We start from the raw sequence: 17,478 nt of genomic DNA on the forward strand, positions 1-17,478 counted from the left end.
ACTCACGAGGACCATCACAGGTATTGTGTCCCGCATATCATGAAACAGTACGTACTGTAACCGTAAGCAGTAGCTGAAACTGCTGCACAATATCCTTTCTGAGACTTGCACCATGAAAAGTTCTAGTGATTTTTATTTTTAGCTTAAATTTCTCTCTCCCTCTTTCAACAGCTCTTCCGAGAAGTAAGGATAATGAAGATCTTGAATCACCCGAATATAGGTAGGGTTGAACTGTGTTCTGTCCCTAATGCTGTCACCATGCCACTGTTGTCTCATGCCTGATCTGTAATATCACTTTCAAGCTCCCCAGTGCCAGCGACTTGAGCTTATTGAAGCCCTTGTGAAGGAAACTCTTCAGTACTGTCTTCCTCATGCGCCCTGACAGCTTATTAGCACATAATAAGGGCCTGACTGCATAGGCTTAGATTATGCTGAGAGATAAATAGCAGGTTGTTCATTGAATGTGATATAATATACAATATTCCCTCTTTCTGGGAGACAGCTGATGGATGGATGGATGAAAAAAAACCCTTCTTCATTGTTCATTTGTTAAAAAAAACATGATATCTGAGGACCAATTTTTTTTTTTTTTTTGCACTGATTCGTGCTACTAGCAGTACAGCCCCACCCCTTTTGATTTTAGAGTGACACAAGCAGATTGGTTGCTATTTTTTTAAATGTAGTTTTTATGATGGTGTCTACAGTATGCGTTTTTGGGGAGGGGGTTTGAGTATTTTTTCCCCCCCATTATCAGCACTAGAAGGTAATGGCAGTTAAATTAAAAAAAAGATGTTATAGCAAAAATGTTCCAGCTGCTTTTTAACACGTGACGGATACATCACATTTGCTAAGAATTCTAGAGCTGCTGCAATAATATTCCAAAAGATATATACCTATGTACAGTAAAAAGGTTTTGCAGCTTTTGGCACAGAAGGGGCTGGTACAGTACTTCAGCTGCAGTGAACTAGCCATTTGGTATTTAACAGTAGCTTCAGATCTGGCTAATATCGCATGTGAAATTATTTTTTATGTTTTTAAAAGTATTGTGCATTACAAAATGTCTAAATAATTGTGCACAATGTGACACCTTTGCTGTTCAGAACCGAACTGAGATGCAATTGCAAACAATGGAGGTCAAAGGGAAAATGTCTCTTTTAGTTGCTAATGCTGTGTGTGACTTGGCATGAACCTCATTGCACTTTTATGAGCTGTAACAGAAGAAATGTTCACTTAAATGAGCCCAAGGGGTATTTGGTTAAAAACTTGCTTTGTTTTTTTTTTCTCCCCACAGTTAAATTATTTGAAGTAATTGAAACAGAGAAGACACTTTATTTAATAATGGAATACGCCAGCGGGGGTGAGTTTTTAAAATAAGCAAAAACAATGTTCAGGTATATTCTACAAATTAAAGTGTCTCCTTTAGTTATGTTGTTGTCCAACACATGTGTCACCATCATAAAGTGTAACAGTAAAATAATGAAGTATTGTGCATACTCTATGAAACTCACTGTCAGCATGACCTGTGAATTATAGAATTATGAAATAAATTTGGGAGCCGTGCACGGTGACAACCAACGTACTGCATTAGCTACCCTGTTCAGTGTAAAATCTGATTTATGAAGAATATTGAGGTTTACATTTGTAGCTTGGCTACTGTATATGATTTATGTACATATTAAACATAAATTATTGTGAAAAATGGCATAAGTACTCTAGAAGAAATGGTTAGAATAAAGTAATGATTCTATCTACACAGGCATCCCAATAGAATTAGTTTGCTTTGTCAGTTAAAATGCAGTTTATTATGTACTACAGAAGGGTCAAACAAGGGTATATACTGTAATAAGGGTGTGAAGTGTTAAACGGTGTTTGCTCCAGTAAAAGGTTTGTTGTACTTGCTTAATGTTAAACCTTAAGGCTAAATCCTATGTTTTATGATGCAGGAGAGGTATTTGACTACTTAGTTGCACATGGCAGGATGAAAGAGAAGGAGGCAAGGGCAAAGTTTCGGCAGGTAAGTACTGTTCCATCAGATGCCCCCCGAAAAACAAAAATGATGCTATAAAAAATACGTGCAGCATCAATGATGTGCAATGATCACAGAACCTAGATGTGCTTAAAAGCAACGGATGGCAAACTGTAGATTCATCTGAACCATTTAACCTGTGGTCATCTGATTACCAGTATATTTTGTTTGTGGCAGCTGTCCTATAGACAAGGGATTATACGGGGGGCTCCCGAGTGGCGCATCCAGTAAAGGCGCTCCGCGCAGGATGTGCCCTATAGCCACTATAGGTCTGGTGGCATTGCTGTGGATCTGCAGTGCGAAAAATGACGGCTTGGCAGGAGCACGTTTCGGAGGACGCGTGTTCCAGCCTCCGTTTCCCGAGTCGGCGTGGGCGTTGTGAGCGGTGAGCCGGGGATACAGATAATAATTGGGCATGCTAAATTGGGGTGAAAATCGGTGTAAAATAATTGGCGACGACTAAATTAAAAAAAAAAAAAAAAAAAGACAAGGGATTATACTTGTATTTTTATTTCTGGGGATTCTTTCTCAACACTATCCAAATCTGGTACTGTACCTAACACACGACCAGACTTGTTTCAGAACTAGCCCAAGCAGTTCCTGTAATGTACAGAAATTCAGTGCTGGCAGCAGATATATGATATCATCTGTCACTGAGAACCTGACTCTGCATAACAATTGCAGGGTTGTAAAGCACATCCATCAGCAGTAGCTGTCATTTGTGACCCATGTTTTTACAGTAATGTTGCAGATAAAACAAACCAATTAAATGAAATGAAACTTACATACTGTAACTTGTGATTGTGTGCCGAACAATGTCAGCCCCATTGTAGAAGGAATACGTTATGTCATGTTGACATAGTAATATTCGGGTTCTACTGTATTGTCATGTATTTCATTAACTGACAAAACTTAATCTGACACCTATTAGTAATTAGTAAGTGAAATTCTGGGAATCAGTACAGTACAGTACACACAGCTAAAAACTTTACCCTCAAATAAATACTGCCCACTAACGTCTGACCCCTGGTGGCTAAAGTTGTTATTTCAGACCAAAAAAGAATGGATTTTATGTAGCATTTGTACAAATGCTATTTCATTGTGTTGAACAGTGATGAAGTCATGTGTTTGTTTATTTAGCAGACACCTTTATCCAAGGCGACTTACAGAGACTAGGGTGTGTGAACTATGCATCAGCTGCAGAGTCACTTACAATTACGTCTCGCCCGAAAGACGGAGCACAAGGAGGTTAAGTGACTTGCTCAGGGTCACACAATGAGTCAGTGGCTGAGGTGGGATTTGAACCGGGGACCTCCTGGTTACGAAGCCATTTCTTTAACCACTGGACCACACAGCCTCCTTATGTGTGTATCAACCCCGTTCTCTAGAATCCTTGTAAATGTTTTAAAGTGATGTCCTGGTTGCATTCGACCCGCCCCCCCCCCCCCCCCCCCCCCCGTGTCAGTATGGCTTGTTAGACAGGATTCAGAGCCCGGTAAACACTACAATTGCATGTCATATTTAAACCTGATTTGCTTGACTCAACTGCTGATTAATGTAATTTGCATGCAAGGTAATATGATTTGTTTTTAAAAGTAAGCGGAACTTGCTTTTGAATCCATCATTAAATCCCTTTTATTCACTAATAAATTTCACCTTTTATCGTGTGAAGCTGGAGATGTGTGCAATTAAAAAAGCAAGCACTGTTGTGCTGTAGCCAACGCTGTCATTACACAGCACCAGGTTTTAATGCAGTTTGGAACAGCAGGGATATCTTTGTATTATAATTATTCCTGTTTTTTTGGTTTTTTTTAGCATTTAAGTAGAATTTGGGTAGTACTGGTTTGTTTGTTTGTTTGTTCAGCCTCAAAAGTCACATATTGCGCTGCAGTTTACCACAGGAAATGAGTTTCTGCAGTCGTGACTGCTGAGACAGATACAGCGTTTTAATGTAATGGGACTGTTTAATGGACAGTCAGCTCTGCACAAACCTTTATAGTGTATAAAGAGCAGAAGAAATATCCAGCCTAGTCATTCGCATTAATAGGAAGTGGGTCACATTTGGGGTGCAAGTACATTTGTAGGACATGTTGCTTATTAAAATATTTTGCCTGTTGTCGTAGAGGGAACAGTTATCTATTCAGCAATACCAAAAAGTCTAGTAACACCTCATTTGAGGTGAAAAGGGCAATAAACACACCACCCCTAGACTCATCATTCATAGAAAATGGTTCCAATTGAGGGTACCATTGCTCATTATTTAAAGAGCTGACAATTATCTATTTAGGGATATCAATTATCTATTTAGGGATGTGCTTAAGTCAGCGATCGGAATTGGGTAAAATTGTGCCTCAAACCACAGGGGTGTCTCAATAATTGAGAACACTACTGTATATAAATGTACAGTACTATTGGGTCAGTTTTTGATTACTTACATTTTTTTCAGTAACTAAGTTTTGTTCTGTAGTATTTCTAAATGTGAAGTTAATGCTCCTTGTCATTTTGTTTTTCAGATTGTCTCTGCGGTGCAGTATTGCCATCAGAAGCGCATTGTACATAGAGATCTAAAGGTGAGCAGACAGACGAAAGTGCAGTTTCATTTTTATACCACCAACCTGCGTATTTCTCCCGTCTGTCTTCGGGAGAGCTGCGTTTTTGTATTTCTACATTTACAGTAGGTTTAATATTTATGAATGACATGTGAGGGATGCCATTTGCAAAATATGTGAAGCAGATGTAAGGTAATTTACACCAATGTGTGCTATGTTTGTGTTTGTAAAGTTTTTAGAAAGTGCTAAGGTTCAAATTGAGTCAGTTCGTATAGTTCTTAGGCTAAATTTAGTTTTTTTTTTTAATATATATTGTGATTGAGCAAACTGCATTTTATTATTTCCACTGCATACCAGTGGACTCCTAAACACCTAAGTTTTCAATGCCTTTACTTTTTCTAGGCAGAAAACCTGTTGCTGGATGCCGATATGAATATAAAAATTGCTGACTTTGGTTTTAGTAACGAATTTACTATCGGTAACAAATTAGACACATTTTGTGGGAGCCCGCCCTACGCTGCCCCTGAACTATTCCAAGGAAAGAAATACGATGGACCAGAGGTGGACGTGTGGAGTCTGGGAGTCATTCTGTATACACTAGTTAGCGGATCATTGCCTTTTGATGGTCAGAACCTAAAGGTGAGTCTCTGAAAGCCCTCTGCTATTCATGTTACAAAACGGCAGCTTTCTAGTCCATGTCATATATGTAGAATAGTATGGCAGACCTTACATTCTCATTATATGCTCCTTAGGCAAAGTGTGATCTGGACAAATGGTGACATTCCCATTAGGTAGCACAATCAGGCTCATTTTACACTGTTGCTAAACAGCGCTGATAGGACAAAAGCTGTGAAGCTGAACCTTTTAAAGCTTTAACCCTCAGTGTAAGTAGTGTCTTTGATGATGGGTTCAGACTAATCCTACTTGTTCTGGTGTTCTTCCCAGGGGTGCTATTCACACAATATGGAGATGATACTGGAGTCATTATGTCTGCAGTAAGAAGCGTTTAGTCTTTAATCATTACGTTAGTGAGACGGCAGCTTGGGGCTCTACAGTGTAGAACGGAGCCTTGTGCTGACTGTGCAGATTTATCTCAAGTATCATATTTAATGGAGGGAACAGCACAGAGCAATCAAGAGTCTCAGACTGGCAGAAAGCCCTATCTGAAATGCTCAAAAGAGGATCAGCATCAATCAGCTTTGGCAAGTGAATATTCCTGTGTAGAGACGTCCCAGTTCACACAGGGTGGTGTATAATACAGCTATGGCCAAAGGTTTTCCATCGCCCTATAGAATTAACTAATTTTGCTTCATAAAATCAAATGGAACCTGCTGAATAATGTTACGTTCACATATTGAATTACATACCGTTTTGTAGTTTTCCCATATACGTAACAAAAAACTGACAGAAAATGAAAAATGTGACATTTCAAAATCCAACATGAAATATTGTACTACTATTATGGCTTCCGGTCGACTTATCCAATATCATTTTGTAGTTTCTTTGATTACATGATGTTAAATAAAAAATCTAAATGTATGCTCATGTAGTTTACTTTTTTTTAAATGGTCTCAATCCTAAAATCTAGGTAATGCAAAACTTTTGGCCGTAGTTGTAGGTCATTGTCACTTTATGTGAGAAAATCCATCCAGAGGAGACGGTGCCTTGCGATTAGCACGATGAACAGAAAGCCAAAGGACCCTTGTTAAGTCACTGTGCGTACTTAAGCACAGCTAATTTTTTTCCTATGTGAGCAGGCAGAATACTGTGGGTTTAGCAGCATTTCATTTGTAGTTCCTTTTTTTGTTTGTTTTTGGGGCCTTTCTCCCTTCCATCTTCACATATATTTGCCGTTCACTTGTTTGGCTATTAGATCAAATATAGCCGTCACAGAAAATAAAAAATAAACATCTGTTTGGATGTTTGAAAGCTGTTGAAAGCCATCTTGTCAGGCTGCTACAAATAGCAAAACTTAAAAATCTATTGAAACAGTAAATGTTTTATTCTTCGTAGGAACTGAGGGAAAGAGTGTTACGAGGGAAGTACCGTATTCCTTTCTACATGTCCACAGACTGTGAAAACCTGCTGAAAAAACTCTTAGTACTAAACCCAGTGAAACGAGGCAGTCTGGAAGTAAGTGAATTCATTTAACAATCGTGAAGTGCTGCTGTGAAGGTGTGGTGAAAAAAATAACCTTGATAAATTGACATAAAACGTTAGAGACGTCAACTTTAACATTCAATAATAAGAAGATACAGTAGAAATACTAAAGGTGTGTATGATTTAACTTCCTTGTATAGTTGTCTCTACTGTCATGGTATGTGACTGTGAATTGGAATGCAAATTTGTTGCATTTCATTCCTAATTTCCAGTAATATCATAAACAGCATACACAAATTGAATTTTAAATTATAGTCTGCCAACGCTTCATATTTCACTTTAGCACAGACTATTTTAAATAATTAAAAATAACTGAAACGTTCTTGCTTTTAAAATAATCTAGTTTGATTTGTGTGGGAGTTTGTTGATATTGCATAATTTCACCTAAATTAACATGTTTTTTCTTTCTTAGCAAATCATGAAGGACCGGTGGATGAATGTTGGTTACGAAGAGGAGGAGATAAAACCGTATCTTGAACCAGAGCCAGACTTCAGTGACACTAAGAGGATAGGTCAGACACTGTTAATGTTATATGTACTGCAGTGGTATCCATCAACATGTCAGCACTTTAAATTGTTCAGTCATTCATAACAAGATTTCCAATTTGTTGCATTACTTTCTCTATTAAAAGTGTACAGTAATTATTAGTAAACTAAACTATCATTTAAAACTGAGACTAATGCTTTTTACACAATCGCTAACAAATACCATCTAGGGAATTACATAGCTGTAGTAGAAATTGATGAACAGGAAAAAAAAAATTAAACCATGCTCCACATTTAGTCTGTAAGCTGTATGTCTGTCCAGTGCATGCTGTGTAATTTAATTCAATGCCTGAGTGCAGTTTATACTTTTTAGGGAGTAGCTGTTAAACTACTGGAAATTGTAAGAGGAGATGTAACATACACAAGTTAATATAGCCAGGAAGAACTTTAGGTGAAAAAATGAAGGGCACATGATACTTGAGGCTTGAAAGCAGCTATTGTGTTCAGTCATCGGCCTGTGCCAAGAACAGATTTAAGGGAAGTTTACCACAGTTCAGATTACCCCTGTAATGTAATTTTACAGTTGTCTACCTTATTTTTTAAGTGCACTAGTTTCCTCTAGAGTAAAAGCCAAACGCCTCTTACTTGGAGACTTCTCGGATTGCTTCAACTGTTCCCAGTTTGCAAACTAGCAGATACAAACCCCTTGTACAGTAGCATTGCCTTTGATTCTTAACTATAGTTGGTTTGTGAGGAGAGCACTTTCTGTTGGACCCTAATATATGCTAGCTACATATCAAGCTAATGTTGCAGCAGATGTGTAATGTAGGTTCATTTAAATCTGTATATGCTATGCTGAGCTTTTGAGTTTTTTTATTTAATTATTTTTTCCTTTTTATTTTTTTAATGGATACAGATTTGATGGTGACTATGGGGTTCTCAAGAGATGAAATTACAGAGTCTTTAATTGGCCAGAAATATGATGAAGTCATGGCCACTTACCTTCTACTAGGCAGAAAACCTCCTGAGGCAAGTTCATTACTACATGTTATGTACCTTATCTAATGCCCTTCATACAAAAAATATACAAATATATGAAATATCTACTCCATATATATATATATATATAATATATATATATATATATATATATATATACATACACAGTGCCTTGCAAAAGTATTCAGACCCCTGACCAATTCTCTCATATTACTGAATTACAAATGCTACATTGAAATTTCATTCTGTTTGATATTTTATTTTAAAACACTGAAACTCAAAATCAATTATTGTAAGGTGACATTGGTTTTATGTTGGGAAATATTTTTAAGAAAAATAAAAAACTGAAATATCTTGCTTGCATAAGTATTCAACCCCCACACATTAATATTTGGTAGAGCCACCTTTCGCTGCAATAACAGCTTTAAGTCTTTTGGGGTAAGTATGTACCAGCTTTGCACACAGTGTCGGAGTGATTTTGGCCCATTCTTCTTGGCAAATTTGCTCCAGGTTGTTCAGGTTGGTTGGACGACGCTTGTGGACCGCAATTTTCAAATAGTGCCACAGATTTGCAATGGGATTGAGATAAGGACTTTGACTGGGCCACTGTAGGACATTCACCTTTTTGTTCTTGAGCCACTCCAATGTTGCTTTGGCCTTGTGCTTGGGATCATTGTCCTGCTGAAAGGTGAATTTCCTCCCAAGCTTCAGTTTTTTAGCGGACTGAAGCAGGTTCTCTTGCAGTATTTCCCTGTATTTTGCTCCATCCATTCTTCCTTCAATTTTAACAAGATGCCCAGTCCCTGCTGATGAGAAGCATCCCCACAGCATGATGCTGCCACCACCATACTTCACTGTAGGGATGGTATGTCTTGAGGCATGGGCAGTGTTAGGTTTGCGCTTTGAGTTTTGGCCAAAAAGCTCTATCTTGGTCTCATCTGACCACAAAACCTTTTCCCACATCGCAGCTGGGTCACTCTCATGCTTTCTGGCAAACTCCAGACGTGCTTTCAGATGGTACTTTTTGAGTACCGGCTTCTTTCTTGCCACCCTCCCATACAGGCCAGTGTTATGCAGAGCTCTTGATATGGTTGACTGGTGCACCATTACTCCACTCCCAGCCACTGAACTCTGTAGCTCCTTCAAAGTGATTGTTGGCCTCTCTGTGGCTTCTCTCACAAGTCTCTTTCTTGTTTGAGCGCTGAGTTTTGAGGGACAGCCTTTTCTTGGCAGTGCCTGGGTGGTGTGATGCAGCTTCCACGTCCTGATTATTGATCCAACTATGCTCACTGGGATATCCAAACACTTGGATATTATTTTGTACCCTTTCCCTAATCTATGCATTTGTATTACTTTATCTCTAACTTCTGTAGAATGCTCTTTGGTCTTCATTTTCCTTCAGATTCACAGCCTGACCAATGATCCTTCAACAGTGGGGTTTTTATCCAGAAAATGTGACAGCAACTTTTAATGGTTCATAGGTGGAGGCCAATGGTAAGGTAATTGTGTCCTTGTTAGGGCAATTTCTTTCATCGGTGTAAACTGGAAGCTTCCACAGCACAGGGGTTGAATACTTATGCAAGCAAGATATTTCAGTTTTTTATTTTTCTTAAAAATATTTCCCAACATAAAACCAATGTCACCTTACAATAATTGATTTTGAGTTTCAGTGTTTTAAAATAAAATATCAAACAGAACGAAATTTCAGTGTAGCATTTGTAATTCAGTAATATGAGAGAATTGGTCAGGGGTCTGAATACTTTTGCAAGGCACTGTGTGTATATATACAGCTCTGGAAAAAAATTAAGAGACCACTGCAAAATTATCAGTTTCTCTGGTTTTACTATTTATAGGTATGTGTTTGGGTAAAATGAACATTTTTGTTTTATTCTATAAACTACTGACAACATTTCTCCCAAATTCCAAATAAAAATATTGTCATTTAGAGCATTTATTTGCAGAAAATGACAACTGGTCAAAATAACAAAAAAGATGCAGTGTTGTCAGACCTCAAATAATGCAAAGAAAATAAGTTCATATTCATTTTTAAACAACACAGTACTAATGTTTTAACTTAGGAAGAGTTCAGAAATCAATATTTGGTGGAATAACCCTGATTTTCAAGCACAGCTTTCATGCGTCTTGGCATGCTCTCCACCAGTCTTTCACATTGATGTTGGGTGACTTTATGCCACTCCTGGCGCAAAAATTCAAGCAGCTCGGCTTTGTTTGATGGCTTGTGACCATCCATCTTCCTGTTGATCACATTCCAGAGGTTTTCAATGGGGTTCAGGTCTGGAGATTGGGCTGGCCATGACAGGGTCTTGATCTGGTGGTCCTCCATCCACACCTTGATTGACCTGGCTGTGTGGCATGGAGCATTGTCCTGCTGGAAAAACCAATCCTCAGAGTTGGGGAACATTGTCAGAGCAGAAGGAAGCAAGGTTTCATCCAGGACAACCTTGTACTTGGCTTGATTCATGCTAAAGCTGCCTGATTCCAGCCTTGCTGAAGCACCCCCAGATCATCACCGATCCTCCACCACATTTCACAGTGGGTGCAAGACACTGTGGCTTGTAGGCCTCTCCAGGTCTCCGTCTAACCATTAGACGACAAGGTGTTGGGCAAAGCTGAAAATTGGACTCATCTGGGGGTGCTTCAGCAAGGCTGGAATCGGGCAGATTTGTCTTTGTGAAGGACGCATGAATCAAGCCAAGTATAAAACAAAAATGTTCATTTTACCCAAACACATACCTATAAATAGTAAAACCAGAGAAACTGATAATTTTGCAGTGGTCTCAATTTTTTCCAGAGCTATATATATATATATATATATATATATATATATATATATATATATATATATAGTACACTCTGTTTATAAGAATTACTGATATAAGAATCAACCGCATGTACCACTGGGACATTCCTATACTAACCATGCTAAAATACTCTGCTTGTAAGAATAAAGCAATCTGCTTATAAGAATCATTTCTGGGCAAACTAACTGCATGTAATACGGTACTGTATCAGGTGCAATGACGTGTACAACCAATAAAGCTGTTTTTGAATTTGATCACATCTCGTGTGATTAGGCATGTACGCAGCATGTATACAGTATAATCCCTGGTCCGCAGCGACTCCCAGTAGAAAAAAAGCAAGTCGTGCAGTTTGTGTGTCGACATGGCAGGAAAACGAAAAACGCGCAACTGCATTGTACAGGTATTTGTGTTCTCTGTTAGTGAATGTGTTTTAATAAAGAGAATACACATTCATTGAATACATGCTGAGTACAGCTCTGTTATTGTGTGATATGCATGTAGAGGGAGAGGAATTGCAGAGCTTTGCATCTCCACTGAGTGAAAAACTGTGAGATTTGTATCACAACTGAAAATAAGTAAGCCACAGATGCTTAAATGCAGTGGTAGTCCTGACAGTAAAACACTGTGCTGTAATGTCATTACAGGTAACACCGCACGGCAGTTAAACTAGGCACCCTCACGGGGTGATCGCTTCTCAAGTATACTGTAGTAAAATAGGATTCTGCAGCCTTGAGTAAACATAATCATGATCATATAACAAGCTGCTTACCCACGAGGACTTGTTTTGATTGTTTTGATGTATTGCCCTCAGTGATTGAGCACCATTGACATTTGTATTCTGTATTTAAACTGCTGATGTGCGGAGGTGCTTTTGCTAATTGTAATCATATCGGTCCGCTTTTAAGAATCAGCCGCTTACAAGAATCAAATCATCCAGGACGAATCTGATTCTTATAAACGGAGTGCACTGTATATAAAATGTATTATTGATCCCAAACAAGAAGACTCCTGCAGATTGAGGCTGATAAACTCAAAAGGATTCAGTCACAGCAGATGCAACTCAGGGGGGAGTGTTTTTCTTTTTTTAATGCACATTGTTAAGGGGAGTGGCAGACAGGATGGATTGGTCTCCTAAACTAAGCTCACACACACACACACACACACACACACACACAAAACAACTGCACTTGCAGCTTGTAACTGTATCTATTACAAACAGGCAAATGCACACACCCACACACACTTAAACAATTCTATACAACAGTGCAACAGATAGCAGTGGTAGAATCTGTAGGAAGAGTGAAACAAGTTCAGTAAAATTATTTGACAAACCTCTCAACTAGAAGTCTTTCACAATGTTAACAATCAGCAATCATCATGCAATAGACGTTGGTTAAAGTTTAAGCTGCTGAATTGCAGAGTTTCCCAACCTGTGCATTTTTGTTTAGCTTACTTTCATTTTCCAGTGACTTTGTTACGTATTCAGTTTAAGCCTGTTCCCCACCCAAATTGTGCTGTGCCGACTTGGTTGAGTCTCGCAACTCGTTGAAATGTCTTTAAATGTGTGCTGCATCGAACAAAAACTTTATTTTCCCCTGACACAATACTGATGATGCTAAAATTATTACTAAGGGTGCAACATCTCTCCTTAGTTTACATGCTTTGAAAAATACCCAGGTTTCCTTTGCAGTTAATCAGTTAAAAATAGGCTACATTTTATTTGTATTTTTAAATCAATTACACTATGTAACACAATTTTTGTTCCTGGCTAGTAAGTGTTATTTCCTAATTGCTAATGCCTCAAAAGTATAGAAAATGGCTATTATTCCCCACAAACTTTGCTTTTGTGACCAGGACAGTGATATTTTGAAATTTACCTATTTCCAATGAGAAAACGGGCGAATTTGTGTCTTTTCGTCAGAAAAAACAACATATGAATCCAAATTAACATGTATTTATACTAAAGTAATACAAAAATGACTACAGAAGATTTAGAAGTGAGTAGTTTTTCGTGATTTACGGTTATACTTTCACGAATCAGCCCCCAAATGTAGTCTCCCATCATGTTCTCGTTATACTGTCCTTGGTAGCGGCGTTCAAAGTCCAGTATATCCTGGTGGAAGCGCTCGCCTTGCTTCTCCGAGTACGCTCCCATGTTCTCCTTGAATTTATAAAGATGAGCATTAAGGATATGGACTTTGAGGGACATCCTACAGCCCATTGTGCCGTAGTTCTTCACCAGAGTCTCAACCAGCTCCACATAGTTTTCGGCCTTGTGATTGCCCAGGAAGCCCCGAACCACTGCGACAAAGCTGTTCCAAGCCGCTTTCTCCTTACTAGTGAGCTTCTTGGGGAATTCATTGCACTCCAGGATCTTCTTTATCTGTGGTCCGATGAAGACACCGGCTTTGACCTTTGCCTCAGACAGCTTAGGGAAGAAGTCTTGAAGGTACTTGAAGGCTGCCGACTCCTTATCTAGAGCTCTGACAAATTGTTTCATAAGGCACAATTTGATGTGCAGTGGTGGCATCAGCACCTTCCGGGGGTCCACCAGTGGCTCCCACTTGACGTTGTTCCTCCCCACAGAGAACTCGGTCCGCTGTGGCCAGTCCCGCCTGTGGTAGTGCGCCTTGGTGTCCCTGCTGTCCCAAAGGCAAAGATAGCAGGGAAACTTGGTAAAACCGCCTTGGAGACCCATCAGGAATGCCACCATTTTGAAGTCTCCTATGACATTGATGCCATCTCAGAAAAATGCAGATATGTATCCACTTAGGCAGCTGGAACTAAACTGAACTGGTGGGCTTAAGGCCCCTGTATTTATACTACTATTTATATTACTGGAAAGTTCTAGAAAGTTCTAGAAGTTACTCCAAGTTTACTCAGCACTGAATCTATCTGGAATGTTCTGGAAAATAGGTAAATTTCAAAATATCGCTGTCCTAGTCACAAAAGCAAAGTTTGTGGGGAATAATAGCCATTTTCTATACTTTTGAGGCATAAGCAATTAGGAAATAACACTTACTACCCAGGAACAAAAAAAAAAAAAAAAGTGTTACACAGTGTTATTTGAAACACTTTGGGCACAATTTTAAAGGGGTTAAGCCACATTGATTTGACAAAACTAGTTAAAAACTTAGTTGGAGGTAGGAGCAGTAAAGTAATTGTCTTGTGTATTTAAAACTGACAGAATTTGTACTTCTAAATTGTGGTCTTGATCTCCAGAGTACTATGAGGGTGTTATGTCAGTTTCTCCTTCTCTTGAGCCACACAAATGAGAAGTTGGAGATTTAATTTGATTTGTTTTATTCTTCTGCCCTGCAGTTTGAAGGAAGCGAGTCAGTACCCAACAGCAACCTGTGTCAAAGGTCACGGCCCAGCAGTGACCTCAACAACAGCTCCACGCAGTCCCCAGCGCACTCAAAGGTCCAGCGTAGCATTTCAGCCAATCAGAAGCAGCGGCGGTTTAGTGATCATGGTGGGGATGACATTCAACCAAGTAAAGTAACAAGCACAGTTTCAACACTTCAGTGTGCAGTGTCCTAGTGAGCCCTGCTGGTCCAGCTTACTGTGCATCCATGTTGTGGTAGTTTGATGTCTCCCTGTGGTGTGCAGGCACTTTGACTGCAGTAGTTCTGTGCATGTGAATGGAGTTGCTTATTTGCAGTGCTCTTTACTGTAAAAAAAAGAGCTGTCTGCGAATGTAATGAGTTTCAATCTCTGCTTATGTAATAGCTTTGCTTTCAGATGCTGTGGTATTTTTATTAGTTGGTAACAATCCCCCCCCCCTTTTAGTTTTATAAAATATTACAAAATTCTTTCTTCTTTCTTTCTTTTTCCATTTTTAAAGATTAGGTTTAGTGAACGTTTTCTACATCAATAACTTGGTTTAGATAAATTGTTTCTGCTATTTACCAAGGAGATTATGTTGTATAAGCAAAATCCTTGCCCAATAGAGTACAGTGCATGCATATGATAACTGGACAAGATGTTCTAGGCATATTTTAAGCACTGTGCAAGTCTTGTTGCTTTGATCCTTTTTATTGTTTTGAGCTTCACAAGGTACATTTAACGAAGTTTTGCAAAAAAGCTGAGCAAGCAAATATTAATTATATCATTTTAAGTAAGTGCAAGGATTTGGAATAGGATTTCATATGGATCAGGGTGTGCTGTTATAGTGTGCATTATAAAATTGGATGTAGTTCAAATATATATATATATATATATATATATATATATATATATATATATATATATATATATATATATATATTGATTGTACTTCACCCCCTTTCATTTTAAAAGTAATTGCCAGTCTTGCACAATTCTTTTTTGCATTGTTTAAATATTGAAAAAACAGTGATGATCACAAATGTTTTTAAACAGCTGCTCTCTTTCATTGCAGCTGCTCCAACCATTCCACCGGCCGTGTCATACACTAAACGAGCTCAAGCAAACAGCGTGGAGAGTGACCAGAAAGAAGAATGGGACACTTCCCGCAAGCTCGGCACCACGACTGTAAGCTCCAAAGGGGATATGCCTGCAAGTCCACTGGTCGGTCCGGACCGGAAGAAGTCTACCACCGCCACTGCTGTAAGTGATAGCTGTCTTTTAATAAAGGGGGGTGAAATTATTTAACAGTTGTACTGGCTTAATATAGTATGGTATTGTAATTGTAATGTAGATGTAAGATCTACAAATAAAATACAAATTTTGTGTTTTAGCTTGATGTATCTCAGAGAGCTCAAAGTGGTTGGAAGGGCAAGAAACCAGACTGCCCTCACACCTAATAAGGGCAGGGTTATGGCACAAGGCATGATGGAGCAGGACAGCTTCCAGGGACCTCTCTATTTCAGCACCTTTCTAAAGCTCTGTGTTCCGTTGCAAATATCAGCCCACGACCTGGTGCCTGGGAAGCACTTCAGCTGCAGATCTGCCTTATTGCCAGTGGGTTTTCAGAGGAAGGATGAGTTTTCCACAGTGCAAGACTAATTTCAGTCTTTATTTCAATCCCTCAATAAAATGTAGAACAATGTGCTTCCTGGAGGAGGGATGACCAGAAGAAACACTTACGTGTGCGAACGCTCCAGCACCGACAGATACTCCGCTATACCCAATGGAAAAGACAGCAGGTAGTAGTACACAAGAACTCGAACATCTTTCTCAGTGGTGCCTCACATTTTTATGCCATCAAGCTTAAACATTACTTGAGGTTTAAGACAGTTCTCAGATTGGTTGGAGGGGAACAAAGGATACAAGACAAGAACTTGAAATAAAATACAATTGGTGGATCATGGCTGTAGTTAAACACACAGCTGCACCAAGCCAGCTTCCCAGGTGGCAGGAGAATTTTAACAGCACCAGCACTGAGAAACACTATACAATTAAACTTTCTGGCAAAGCCAGCCTTTAGCTATTTTATAATCACCAATAGCAATCTCTTTCATGCTACAATTTAAGAGATGGTTCAAAACTATCGGATATGTATTTGACTTGCATGTGGCCATCTTTGGATAGCATTAGCCTGTTCAAATTCAAATTGTATATCCCCACCCAACTGGCAATACTAAGTGATCTAAAGTGTTAAATGTTCAGTGTTCTGTGTTTTGCTTGTTTCCAAAAGCCTAACTGAAATGTCAGCTTGTGCAAGCGGTACTGGCGCTGCAGCCTCTGCCTTGCCCTCGACCAGGCCGCGCCACGTAAAATCCATGTCAGCCTCCGGGCACCCCATCAAAGTCACGCTGCCTCCCATCGAGGATGACACTGAGGCCTACAGACCAAGGTAAGGACCCTGGTCCTGCTGTTCATTTCATGGGTGGTTAACAGCCATAATAATCCATCATTTGGAGGCAACAGTAGAAAATAGAAAAGTCTGATTTTGGCTATTCCTGTTTTTTGGGTTTTTTGGATAAATAAACAATGGATGCCCAAAAGATACTTTTTGAAAATTGAAAAAGTTGTGAGGTTAACCCTGCTTGGACAGGATAGTCGTAGTCTTGAATACTGTTTGCAAGAACTCATCCACAGCTTCTAAACACTCAATCAGAATTGTTAGGTAAAACTACTATCTACTTAACTTGGTTATAGGTTTGCCTTGCAATAAAAACTCCAATTTGGTGAAGTTAAAAATCATTTTGGAAAGCAATTGCTCAGAATCTTTTTTTTTTTTTTTTTTTTAAATATAGAGATTTGCCCCCTTAAAGTTAATAGTTTGAATTTAGTTTTGTGTTGCCCTGTTCGAGTTGCACAGATATGCTGTATGTGACAGCGATGGTCTCCAGGAGAGTTGTGCGCCCAGTTACTCTGCACAGTCATGGCATAACACATGTACCTGCCAGACAGAGCAGCAGCTGGTAGCGATCAAAACAAAACAAATTGCTAGCTTTACATTTCCACTAACTTCATGGGAGTGATCAAATTATAACCTGAACAGCTTTTT

At 39.0% G+C, this 17,478-nt stretch overlaps 1 protein-coding gene across 10 annotated transcripts in view; it reads left to right on the top strand.

Moving 5' to 3' along the window:
* LOC117411298 (serine/threonine-protein kinase MARK1-like) overlaps window positions 1–17,478 on the top strand; it is a 96,901-nt gene that overhangs the window by 65,725 nt on the left and 13,698 nt on the right. For 5 of the 10 annotated variants that reach the window (XM_059025520.1, XM_059025523.1, XM_059025526.1 and 2 more), the window contains 12 exons: window positions 172–220; window positions 1,292–1,357; window positions 1,944–2,014; window positions 4,540–4,596; window positions 4,978–5,214; window positions 6,589–6,708; window positions 7,148–7,247; window positions 8,138–8,250; window positions 14,364–14,538; window positions 15,445–15,632; window positions 16,068–16,171; window positions 16,663–16,821. In XM_059025520.1, coding sequence (XP_058881503.1) covers window positions 172–220; window positions 1,292–1,357; window positions 1,944–2,014; window positions 4,540–4,596; window positions 4,978–5,214; window positions 6,589–6,708; window positions 7,148–7,247; window positions 8,138–8,250; window positions 14,364–14,538; window positions 15,445–15,632; window positions 16,068–16,171; window positions 16,663–16,821 — 1,439 coding nt within the window. The remainder of the gene's footprint in view (window positions 1–171; window positions 221–1,291; window positions 1,358–1,943; window positions 2,015–4,539; window positions 4,597–4,977; window positions 5,215–6,588; window positions 6,709–7,147; window positions 7,248–8,137; window positions 8,251–14,363; window positions 14,539–15,444; window positions 15,633–16,067; window positions 16,172–16,662; window positions 16,822–17,478) is intronic. The other 5 variants (XM_059025521.1, XM_059025528.1, XM_059025524.1 and 2 more) reach the window with 1 other exon arrangement.

The sequence above is a fragment of the Acipenser ruthenus genome, chromosome 6 (assembly GCF_902713425.1).
Source record: "Acipenser ruthenus chromosome 6, fAciRut3.2 maternal haplotype, whole genome shotgun sequence".
Classification (NCBI taxonomy): Eukaryota; Metazoa; Chordata; class Actinopteri; order Acipenseriformes; family Acipenseridae; genus Acipenser; species Acipenser ruthenus.